Source organism: Mesoplodon densirostris, chromosome 9, assembly GCF_025265405.1.
Source record: "Mesoplodon densirostris isolate mMesDen1 chromosome 9, mMesDen1 primary haplotype, whole genome shotgun sequence".
NCBI lineage: Eukaryota > Metazoa > Chordata > Mammalia > Artiodactyla > Ziphiidae > Mesoplodon > Mesoplodon densirostris.
The window spans coordinates 25,029,989-25,042,930 of NC_082669.1; the positions used below are offsets into that span (position 1 = coordinate 25,029,989).

The following is a 12,942-nucleotide window of genomic DNA, read 5'->3' on the forward strand; positions in this document are numbered from 1 at the left end:
ATTTCCCAGTCTTCCATGCAGGTAACAGTAGTTATATGACATAACTGAGTCCAGTGAGATATATTTGGAAGTCATTGGGTGGGGGCCTCTGGGGAAGCTCTTTAAGGGAAGCCGACTCATTTGGTATGCTGCATTTGCTCTTCCTTTTCCTCCATATTCAATCTGGAATGTGGTTATGGTGGCTGGAGTGCCAGCAGCCATCTTGCAAGCTGGGGAAGAGAGCCACACACTGAAGATGGTGTAACATTAAAGATGGAGAACAGTATGGAGGTTCCTTAAAAAACTAAACACAGAACTACCATATGACCCAGCAATCCCACTACTAGGCATATACCCTGAGAAAACCATAATTCAAAAAGAGACATGTACCAAAACGTTCATTGCAGCTCTATTCACAATAGGCCGGAGCTGGAAACAACCTAAGTGTCCATCATCGGATGAATGGATAAAGAAGATGTGGCACATATATACAATGGAATATTACTCAGCCATACAAAGAAACGGAACGGAGCTGTTTGTAATGAGGTGGATAGACCTAGAGTCTGTCCTACAGAGTGAAGTAAGTCAGAAAGAGAAAGACAAATACCGTATGCTAACACGTATATATGGAATTTAAGGGAAAAAATGTCATGAAGAACCTAGGGGTAAAACAGGAATAAAGACACAGATCTACTTGAGAAGGGACTTGAGGATATGGGGAGGAGGAAGGGTAAGCTGTGACAAAGCGAGAGAGAGGCATGGACATACATACACTACCAAACGTAAGGTAGATAGCTAGTGGGAAGCAGCCGCATAGCACAGGGAGATCAGCTGGGTGCTTTGTGACCTCCTGGAGAGGTGGGATAGGGAGAGTGGGAGGGAGGGAGACGCTAGAGGGAAGGGATATGGGAACAGATGTATATGTATAACTGACTCACTTTGTTGTAAAGCAGGAACTAATAAAAAATATAAAAATAAAATTAATTAAAAATAAATAAATAAATAAGAAGTTAATTATGGAAATTAAGGTGCCTAGAGGACAGGGCTGGGACCAAGATGTAATTCTCCATAAAGGAATAATCACTAACTGTTTTAGATGGGCAAGAGCGAATTGTGTTCTTGAAATTAATGGGTAAAATTGGCACACAAAGGCCTCTGTTCCACCATCATCCTATGAAGGGAGCCCGAGAGCAATCATCCCAGGAGGGAAAGATAAACAGAGTGGAATCCCTGGTACGGAGTGCCCTTACCCGGCGGGGTGGGGCCTAGTGGGTGTGGCTTAGCGTGGCGTCGTCCTCTCGAGAGACCGTTAGAGCAAACGTCATAGTACCCAGCATCACTCTGGGCTGAGCTCGTGCCCGCGGCAAGGGCGCCTGGAGAGGCAGCTTGGCCACTGCACCACTGAGGTATAGGCCATGGGAGCACGAAGCAGTCGGATGCCATGGCACTGGTGGGGGCGTGCCCCAGAGGAGCCAGGTGCCAGTGCGGGGATGGAGGAGGCCGAGGAGGCAGTAGCGGCAGAGAGAGAGGAAGGGAAGGAGAGTGAAAAGGCCAGACCCGCCGCCCGTCAGAGGAGCCGCAAGCGGAAGACAGGCCCAGGGGGGCCGCTCACAAAAGAGCCCCGCCGGAAACGTGCTAAAGATCATTCAGGGTCCATTTATGAGGCCCTCTTCCTGAGAGGAGAAGGGAGCGACGTGCGGATCTGCGCACTGGGGGAGGAGTGGAACTTGCATAGGGTCTACTTGTGCCAGTCAGGGTTCTTTGCTAGCATGTTCAGTGGCGCTTGGCGGGAGACAAACATGGACACTATAGAGTTGCAGATGCCTGACGAGAACATTGATGGCGAGGCACTGCACGAGGCTTTCGGTTCCCTGTACCGAGGCTCCATTCTCATCCCACCCGGTCGAGTCGTCGCCATCCTGGCCACAGCCAGCATGCTGCAGCTGGACCAGGCGATTCAGCGGTGCGGGGAGGTCATGAAGGAGACGGTCAGTGCCCAGACCGTGTGCAGCTACTACTACTCTGCTGAAAGCTACGGACTCCCGACCATCAGGACCGTGTGTCTTCAGTGGCTGCTGGACAACATGACGACCCTGTGTAGTGAGGGGCTATTGCGAGAAGTCCGCCTGGATCTGATGAAAGAGGTCGTTGCCTCTTCACGGCTCTTTGTGATGGGGGTGGAGATGAACGTGTACATCGTGCTGAAAATGTGGATGTTCTTGCAGCTGCAGCCGACATGGAGGGGCCCGCGCAGTGCCCTATTGCCTGACACCAACTCATGGTTTGCCAGGTCCAGGAGGGATTCGGAGGGCACCCCTTTCCTGGAGACCGAGCAGGGCAGAGCCTTCGTGCCAGTGTTCCAGCAGCTGCGGCTTGCCTACATAATGTGCGACCCGATGTCAGCACACGTCATCCACCAGGATGCGCTGATCCCTCCCTCTTGGTTGTGTCCCTTGTACAGTGAGCATTGCCTTGGCCCCCTCCGGGCTGAGCAGACCAGAACTGTCCGGCCCATGGGCGTCTACGTGTCCGACCCCCAGGGGAGAAGCATGCGGTGCGGGAGCCAGCTCCACAGGGACGAGCTGTGCAGCTGGCGGTGGGAAGGCTTCAACTTCTTCTGGGACCTGGTGCTGCGCTACGCCAACCAGCGCATCATTTGCCGGTGCAGCGCACGGAAAAAGTACAGCAGCTTCGGGGTCAGTCTCCTCGGGAGGAGAAAGGTCGCGTTCCGCCTGCGCCTGTTCTCCTTGGACAGGGATGGGAGAGCCGTTTTCAGGAAGGACACAGAATACCAGATGCTTTCCCTGAGACAGAATCGAGAGCTAGAGGTAATGAACCTGGAAAACCAAGACGTGGTTTTCCCCATATATGTGGCCTGTAACTTCCTGTACCTCCACCGAGGGGAGAGTTTGCCAGGGCGTTTGCCCCTGTAAAGCAGCTCAGAGAACTGAGCAGCTCTTTCCTGGGGTCAGGGACGACCAGCTTGGTCCAGATGCCAGCTCCTTCTGTGGGACCAACCAGGCTTGCCCATCTCTGGTAACCAATTCTGTCAGAGGCTTTGTTGAACTGTAGCTCATAATACTTGAGACTGTTTACATGAGCATATGAAGAGGACAAATTTTGAAGCCCCCCAAACTCCTCGAGAATTCATTTGGGCTGTTAACATGGCAACCTGTCCTGCTGGTTTAGGATCCATCGACACCACCCCCCGCCCTGCCCATCATTTCTGTGAAGACAAAGAGCTATTGACTTTAAAGAGAAACTCTGAGCCTACCTACTCTACTACTCTTAGTGAAACTCTCTTAATATATGTGTTTCCTTTAGTTTGATTAAGTGAATGTTAAAGTAAAATAAAAAATAACTGTACAATTGAGTGGTTTTTATTATATTCACAAAGTTGTACAAACACCACCACTAATTCCAGAATATTTCATCACCTCAGAAGGAAACCTCATACCCATTAAAGGTCACTCCTCAATCTTCCTTTCCCCCAGCTCATGGTAACTACTAATCTACTTTCTGTCTCTATCAATTTGCCTACTCTGGACATTTCATATAAATGGACTCATACAAATATGTGTCCTTTTTTGTCTGCCTTCTTTCTCTTAGCATAACTTTTCAAGGTTCATTCATGTTGTAGATATGTCTGTGCTTTGTTCCTTGTATGGCTAATAATATTCCACTGTAGAGATACACCACATTTTGTTTATCCAGTCATCAGTTGGTGGACATTTGTGTTGTTTTCACTTTTTAGTTATTGTGAATAATGCTGCTGTGAATATTCATGTACAAGTTTTTGTAAGCTACTATATGTAAACTAGATAACCAACAAGGACCTACTGTATAGCACAGGGAACTATATTCAATATAGTTGAATATAGTTGTAATAACCTATAATGGAAAAGAATCTGAAAAAGTTTTATACATATATAACTGTAAACGTTATATATATATATATATATATATATATATAAAACTAAATCACTCTACTGTACACCTGAAACATTATAAATCAACTATACTTCAAAAAAAAGTTTTTGTGTATATACCTAGGAATGGAATTGCTGTGTTATATGGTAACTTTATGTTTAGGCTTCTGAGGAATTGCCAGACTTTTTTCCCAAGTGGCTGCACCATTTTACATTCCCACCACTGGTGTATGAAGATTCCAGTTTCATCACATCCTCACTAATATGTGTTACTGTCTTTTAAAAAAAAATGTAGCCATTTTACTGGGTGTGTTTACTGCAATTTCATTGTGGTTGTGATTTGAATCATCTAAATGACTAGGAATGTTGAGGATCATTTCATGTACTTATTGGCCATTTTTATGTAGTCTTCAGAGAAATAACTATTCAAATCACTTAACCATTTTTTAAGTGGGTTATTGTCTTTTTATCATCAAGTTGTAAGAGTTGTTTATGTGTTCTGGTTAATTTCCAGAGTTCTCAAAAAGTTGATTTACAATATTTGTGAGTGTTCTCATGGCTTTTATGAAGGAAAATATTTTCATAGGCCCTAGCTCCACCATTCCCAAAGGCCTTCCCTAATTAGATACTTTTTGAAAAATAAATTTATTTATTTATTATTTCTGGCTGTGTTGGGTCTTTGTTGCTGCATGTGGTTTTTGTCTAGTTGTGGCGAGCAGGGGCTACTCTTGGTTGTGGTGCGCAGGCTTCTCATTGCAGTCGCTTCTCTTGTGGCAGAGCATGGGCTCTAGGCGTGCAGGCTTCCGTAGTTGTGGCTTGCTGGCTCTAGAGTGCAGGCTCAGTAGTTGTGGCTCATGGACTTAGTTGCTCTGTGGCATGTGGGATCTTCCCAGACCAGGGCTTGAACCCGTGTCCCCTGCATTGGCAGGCAGATTCTTAACCACTGTGTCACTAGGGAAGTCCCACTAATTATATACTTTTAATAACCAATCACTGGAAGATAATTTGCAAGCTATATAACTGCCCAAGGATTCATAACTAGAATACTAACAAACGGATAAAACTGTATGGTAACTTTTTAAAAACCCAATAGAAAATAGATAAAAGTCATGAACAGACATTTCACAAAACAAGATATAATAATGGAAAATTAAAACATGAAAAAAATGTTCAATATCATTAGCCACTAAGGAAAAAGCAATTAAAACCATAATGATATGCACATATCAGAATGGCTAAAATAAAATAGAATATTGACAACGGCAAATGCTGGTGAAGATGCAGAGAGTTTGGATCACTATATGTTTATGGTGGAACCTATAGTAATACAGCCATGTGGAAAGGAGTGTGTCAGTTTCTTTTAAAACTAATTATCATATGACCCAGCAATTACACTCGTGCATTTATCCCAGAGAAACAAAAACCAATGTCCACACAAAATCCTGTATGTGAATGTTCATAGCAACTTTATTTGTAATAGCTGAAAACTGGAAGCAACACAAATGTTGTTCAGCAGGTGGATAACTAAACCAACTGTGGCACATCCATACCCAGAAATACTATGCAACAATAAAAAGGAATGCATGTAACAACGTGGATGAATCTCAAGGGAATTTGGCTCAGTGGGAAAAACCAATCTCAGAGTGTTACATTATGTATGATGTCATTTATGTAACATTTTTGAAATAACAAAATTATAGAAGTGGGGAACAGATTAGTGGTTGCCAGCTTTTATGGATGGGGAGGATGACAGGGAAATGGATGTGACTATAAAAGAACAATACATGGGATCTTAGTGGTGATGAGACAGCTCCATATTGTGATCATGGTGGTAGTTACACGAATCCATACATGTGATAAAATTACACGGACCTTCACACACACGAGTGCATTGTAAAACTGATGACATCTGAATAAGCTCTGTAGATTGTACCAATGTCAGTTTCCTTGTTTTGCTATTGTAGGATAGTTCCCATTGGGGAAGTAGGTAAAGAGCACACAAAGTTCTCTGTACTCTCTGCATCTTCCATGAATCTATAATTATTTCAAGACAAAAATCTAAAGAAATCAACCAGAGAAGACCTGTGCTTAGTCCTACAGTTGTAATGTTGCCCTCTACATTCTGATAGCTTCCCTAAAGTGGAGAGAAGAGGTGAGAAGGAGTCAGAGCTAGTAATCAGGAAATTGAAAGGAACCACAATAGATCCATTTGAGTGAATAGCATGGCAGAAAGAAAGGTTCAGAAACTCCACCTTCTGTTATCAGAGAGTAAAGTACAAGGATAATGGAATAATGGGGGAGAGCTGGGAGAGTCTAAGTTTGCTTATTTATGTGTCTTTGTTGTTAAAATTTTACCCTGTAAATGTTTTAATAGTGGATTTCAAAATGACAGTCTCTCAACCTGAATATCAATGTACATAAACCATTCGTTGCATTTCACATTATTTCCATAGAAATGATTCCCCAAAGCAGAACTGATGAACCTAGAGGTACATTGAGGTTTCCTGAAACGCACTGAAGAGTTGCTTTTCAGAAAAGTTGTAACAGCATATGCCATATACCAACGGTCTGTGAGGTGCCAATCTCCAAATATTCAGTACCAAGTACTATGATTTATCCATTTTATTTGTGCTCTTTTGTCAAGGAAAGAGGGGTGCTGGAGGCTGTCTCTCTGCAGGTAGTTGTGACCAGGTGACTCCTCTGAGGGTGACTTCTGGGAAAGATGTTTTTTCTGGATGAAAAATAACAGGCTCGGTTGGCACAAGTCTTTTCCCTTTGCCCTTCCACTTCTTCCAGCCGAGGACAGGAAGCTGCAGGCTAGGAAGAGCAGGCAAAAGGAAAGTGGCCTGGGGTCCTGGGTCCCTCTGCGTACCTCATGGGAAAAATACCGCAGATTATGAAGTGTCTGATGCTGGGGTTCTGACACTCAGGCAGGTGCCATCCTATCCACTTCCAGTGAAGGGACAAAGGGACAGTCAGGCTGTTTCTGTAAATCCTCTATACCTGTATTTTACCAACACCTCCTCCCCAGGCCAGGTCTTGGTGCTTCTTTTTCCAATTTGTATGAAGTCTTTATTATTATAGATAGTAACTCTATCATATTTGATGTGGTTGTAATATGTCTTTTAATTTTAGTTATGATGACTTGCTGATTAAGCTGGTGATCTTCAGATGTCTGCAACAAAAGCTACAGTTGGTCTTCACAATTAATAATAGGGACAAATTCCTGTTTCCCAATAACCTGTCACTTAGTTGTTTTATCCTCCACTGTTTCCTTCTCAGAATCCGTTATCCACCGGAGACTGCAAATCTGTGACTTTCCAATGATCTAATTCTTTCCACGTTTATTAGCTGCCATTCTTCTGTGAAAAAGAGCTTTCCCTTTTTTTCTTCTCTCTTCTTTTGGGAGGAGAGAAATCACTGTGTCCTAGTAGATTTTTATTTACTCAGTGTGATATAATCAATTACAGTTGTGATTCTATTTGATCCTCAAATTAACCCAATGTTGGCCATTGAGAGCTTTTATGTTATTTTAAACACAAGAATTCAATTTCTTGTGTAGATTCCATATACAAGTGATATCATATTTGTCTTTCGCTGTCTGACTTACTTCATCTAGGTCTATCCAGAATATATTTATTCTTAAACATGAACAGAATGAGTTTCCTATTCATAGATTTGGAAGGAAAACATATGTTTAAGCAAGTTTTTAAGTGGCTATTTTCTGAGTTTTTTGATTTCTGGGGGGTATATTTCTCTCACTTCTATAAATAGTTTTTGGACTGTGACTATTATTTTTGTGTAATAACTTTTGCCCCAAGACTCTTGAGATATTATTTTGTGATTCTATACTTTTGGAGATCGTGGATAAGTTTGAGGATAGCCTCAATTTATATTCTTTCTAGGTAATCTTTTTTTAAGGTTTGATTGCTTGGATACTTTTAGGATTTAAAAAATAGAATTAGAGCGTTTTGCCAAGATATCCAGGAATATAGGTCTTTCTTGCTATTGTTTTTATTGGACTTTACTGGAAACATGTTGAAATCTTCTGATTTGCATTGGAAGAACTCAGCACAGGACAATGTTCGTCTGTATATTTTTGTGACTTGGCTCTTCTCCTTTGTCATTCATCTCAGGACTTTTGTTATAGGCTGCTCTTTGTCAACGGATATCCCCTCTCTCCTTTTTCTTTACTCATAGAACTCTGTTTTAATTTTGGAATGGTCTCAGTTTAAAAGCTCTATTTCCCAGTCTTCCATGCAGGTAACAGTAGTTATATGACATAACTGAGTCCAGTGAGATATATTTGGAAGTCATTGGGTGGGGGCCTCTGGGGAAGCTCTTTAAGGGAAGCCGACTCATTTGGTATGCTGCATTTGCTCTTCCTTTTCCTCCATATTCAATCTGGAATGTGGTTATGGTGGCTGGAGTGCCAGCAGCCATCTTGCAAGCTGGGGAAGAGAGCCACACACTGAAGATGGTATAGCAAGTGCTAAAAAAATTCTGGGTCCCTGGTAAGGTAGCTGCCCTACGAGCCCAGATCTGTCATTTCTGGACTTCCTGCTACAGGGGGGAAAAATAAACTTGTCTCTTGGCTAAGCCACCATTAGTGACTTGTTTTGTTCAATGTCTTTGAACAAAATCCTTCTCTGATAAACAAATACCTCTTTCATAAAGGTAAACTGTCTACAATTATCATATTTTCATGCATTGCTTTTTCTTTTGACTGTATCGTTTGTATTCTTAGAGAGCTTTTTGTTTCTTTTTTCCTCTCTAATTTGAATTTTCACTCCGAAGCAGACTTTATTTCTATTTTTGACTTTTAATTTTTCTTGCTATATTTTTGTTGTTATTTCAACTTGCATTTCATTCATTTTCTTCTTATCTCCGAATTTAAGTTTCCTCTGAAATTAAGTTTCTTAAGTTCTTTTCCACCTCATCTTTCATCTGGTCTCACATGGCCTTTCATGAAGTTTTGACATTTATTCAGAATGCAAAATACACTTTAGACTTTCCTATTATTTGCTTTAGCTCAAAGTATGCTTTTCCCTGAATGTTTAGAGTCGTGCTCCCCTTATCTACCTGTTACACATTTTTGTTTCAGTTTATTCACCTTTGGACAGTAGAACCATCCAGGCTGATGTTTACCAGATAACTAGCAGCCCATGTTCCTGTCTGTTCTTCTCACTTCTATGTGAGTTCTGCCAGAATCAGAGGAGTCCCAATGTTAACTAGGGGTGTGCTGAGATACATAGCTCCAGCCAGATTTTAGTGCCTCCTTGGCGTTTCTCTACTGGAGCTTATCTCGTGGGACTTACTTTGAATAAGTAGCTTCCCAGCATTGCTGTATGTGGTTCTTTGATCACTGGCATTGGGTTTGTCCCCAGATAACAATTCCAGGGATGTACTTGCAAGGCTTTTCCTCTCCCTTCCCAAGGGAGGACAATTCCCATCCCAGGGTAGAGCCTTGGTGATGCTACTCCTATAACCAGACGAGACCGGTACTGAACCCAAGTTCAGCTGCTTACTGCTCAAAAGGCCAGTACTTGAGAGCCAACAGTTGGTGGGAAAATTTGCTTTATTCAGGAGGCCGGCAACCTGGGAAGATGGTGGACTAATATCTTAAGACCACCTCCAAGTTGCTGGCTAGGAAATTTTAAAGGCAGTATGAGGGAGAGGCTGAGGGTGCATGATCAGCTCGTGCACAATTCTTAGATTGGTTGGCATCAAGGAGAAGTTTCAAGCATTTTCTGGTTTCAACCGGTGTGGGGCCTACATGCTTGAGGTCAGCAGTTTTCAACCAGTGGGGGTCTGCTTCCTATAAAAACAACTTGGGAATGTGTGTCAGACCTTTATCTATATTGTTCAGGGAACTGGGAGTTCAGTGACTCTGCTCTGTGGCTGGTTTATAGTCTAAATTGTTACCAGTTTCCCCGCCCAGCAAGGGTTCTGTGTTTCTACATCTTCACATTTCCTTATCATTAACTCTTGAGCCAGACTTTTGAGACTCAGGGGAGGCCTGGGAGACTAAAGCTTTTCTATAAACAAGAGGCAGGCAGAGGACATTGGGTGGGGTGGGGTGGAGGTCTGACCTGGGAAGGCCGCAGAAAGTCCTACTTGGTTATGCTTCTTTGTTGAGGAACTGCCGTTTCCTCCCTTTGACCTGTGATATCAGGTTCAGCCACTCTCCGTGGTTGAATTCCACTCATCCACCCAGTGTTACTTCCCACTGCTCACCAAAATGGATACTCAGCTCAGTATATCTTCCTCACGTCCATTCTATACTCAACCTCAACTCATAGATTATATTTATGATGTTTTTACCTGCTTGGAATGCTTCCTGCAAGAAAGTTAGATCTTTCACCAAGTTAGATCTTATATGCCTGATGATGCTCCCTCAGCTGGGTTGAAGTATAGGGAGGGAGGTGACCTCATCTCCCAAAAGACGTAAAGAGAGAGCACTCAGGGAAGAGAGCCAGTAAAAACAGATGACCTGAGGAAGCAATTCCTCCAGTGCTGGAGGAGCCAGGCACATTTTCTGGTGGGGTGTGGCTCTTGTTTCATCTCTGACATTGGGTGGTACGCTACAGGTGGAACCTCCCTCTGCCTCCCCCATTTTCTTCAAAGGTACCCCCTGAGCAGATCACAGTTTTGTAATCCAGCTTATCCACACTGCAGGTAAGAGATATTTCTTCCAGGGAGCTAAAAATATTGGTCAGTATCCTCAATACCCAGGGCTATACTTTCAGGACCATTACCCTCAATGGAAGTCCACACTCACCTCTGTTTTGGTGGTGGCCAAATCCAGCCCAGGATTTTGCTGACCTAAGCCTGATTCCACTGAGATTTCAAGGCATTTCATCTGAGAAATCCTCTTATTGTTTCAAGTTTAATACGTCTAAAGCCCAATTTATGACCTCCTTATTATGACATTGTAATTCTCCCAGCCCTTAAAACTTGACCCGTGACCAAGTTAACATGTTGGAGTTAAGCATCAGACACAAGAAGTATCACTCTCTAAATGCCATTGAGATTGTTCTAGAATTTCACTTTCCATCTTTTCCATTCTCATTGCTGCCATTCTCATTGCTTTTCCATTCTCATTCCATTCTCATTGTGCAGGATTTAATTACTTCATGTATGAATCACCGAAGGAGAATTTCTGCTCATCTCCTTCCTAATGTCCCTTCTCCCCTCCTTCTCAAGAGGCAGATCAATTTCAGGTTGATCTTTTAGGCAGAGCTTCAGTGATTCTATTACTTTACTGCCATTTCCTCCCTTTGACCTGCAGTATCTGGTTCAGAGACCTTTCGTAGTTGAATTCCACTCATCCACTCAGTGCTACTTCCCACTACTCTGTAAAATGAATACTAAAAAATAAAATATAATAAAATAAAATGATACTCATCTCATTAGTCTATTCCACACGTCCATACTATACTAATCATCAGATCTTAGATTTTACTTACGACTTTTTTCTAGTGGAATGTTTCCTGCATTTTTATCACCAGATTAGATCTTACCCCTGCTCAAAGACCCAGCTCAAATACAGCTGTCAGTTTGGACTGACCACTACTTTTTTTTTTTTTTAATGATTCTGGTCATTATAAACTAAATAAGAGAGATGTACAGATCTGGAAATTATTTCAGTGGATTTGTATGTGACTTTTTTTTAACATCTTTATTGTATAATTCCTTTACAATGGTGTGTTAGTTTCTGCTGTATAACAATGAATCAGCTATATGTATACATATATCCCCATATCTCCTCCTTCTTGTGTCTCCCTCCCATCCTCCCTATCCCACCCCTCTAGGTGGTCACACAGCACCGAGCTGATCTCTCTGTGTTATGCGGTTGCTTCCCACTAGCTATCTATTTTACATTTGGTAGTGTCTATATGTCCATGCCACTCTCTCACTTCATCCCAGCTTACCCTTGTATGTGACTTCTTTCACATCATGCTTACTTAAGTATCTTATTTGTGCTATTCCTAAAAAGAATGTGCAATAAGTAGGCCTTATCCCCCCCTAGCTATAAGTCAGAATAATAACCATCGCACTTTGAGAGGTAATGTAAGAAGATGTTAGTCTCTGCAGCTGAAATTGTGCTGCTCAGGTTGGCATAACCCAGTTGCACAGGGACTATTAGGATGTGGGGTGAAATCATTTTATGCTTTATACTTTTTCAGCACACGTGTTCAATGGTTGAATCTGTGCTGAAGATTAAATGTCTCTTTATTAAAAACACAAGTTTCTGGGGGTTTTCATTTCTGTTTGTTTGTGGGTTTTTTGTTATTGTTTTGTTTTCTTTGTTTTGTTTGTTTGTTTTGTGTTCCTAAAGCACAGATTGCTCTATCACTGCTAGTAAATTAATCACAAATGGCCAAGTGGCTTTTCTTCTGGAAAGCAGGACTTTAGGGTCGCTTTGGTGGAGTTCATTTATCATGTCCTTTTCCCCACATTTCTGGTTCCTGAATTGCTGTTACAAAAGGCCTAACTTTTCTGTCTGCATATGTACCTGCCTGCAGAATATATTTACCAGCCACACAGAAGCATCATCTTCCTGATTTATGTCTATAACATTTGCTTTTAAATAAATTGGAGAATTCGGACAGTGGTCTGTGCTTTAGTAAAAGACCGTCCTCTCTCTTAGACCAAGTCACCCACTGTTAGGACAGCATTTTCCAAAACGCTTCCCATAAAACTGCTTTAGGATAAAAATAGAGCTTATTCATTGTGAAAAGACTGAGGGGGGGTAGGATTTCTGAGGTCGATAAAAGGCGGTGTGAACAAAAGGAAACAGGTTTCTGTGCTGCAGGACTTCTCAGTGCTTTTGGCAGACTGGTGCAGGTACTGTTGGGGAACTGTGCATCTGGGAGGGGTCCAGTGAGGTGACCACAGAGGGTACTAGAGTGGCATTCCAGAAGTACCTGGCATGAGGCTTTTTTCCTTAAAAGAATATCTTTCAGAGATAGTGTTTAATGGAAAACACCGGGTCAAACCTCAACCTGGGCTGTTACAAATCCTGTCATCA

The 12,942-nt window shown here is 42.4% G+C and overlaps 1 protein-coding gene across 1 annotated transcript; it reads left to right on the top strand.

Moving 5' to 3' along the window:
- The first annotated feature begins 1,469 nt into the window (after positions 1–1,469).
- On the top strand, positions 1,470–2,912 carry LOC132495750 (germ cell-less protein-like 1). The gene has a single exon (XM_060107698.1). The coding sequence runs from the start codon at positions 1,470–1,472 to the stop codon at positions 2,910–2,912; it is 1,443 nt and encodes a 480-aa protein (XP_059963681.1).
- Positions 2,913–12,942: the final 10,030 nt, after the last annotated feature.

Bases quoted from the DNA above. Each gene is read 5' to 3' on its own strand.
- LOC132495750 (XM_060107698.1), top strand. From the start codon at position 1,470: ATGGAGGAGGCCGAGGAGGCAGTAGCGGCAGAGAGAGAGGAAGGGAAG.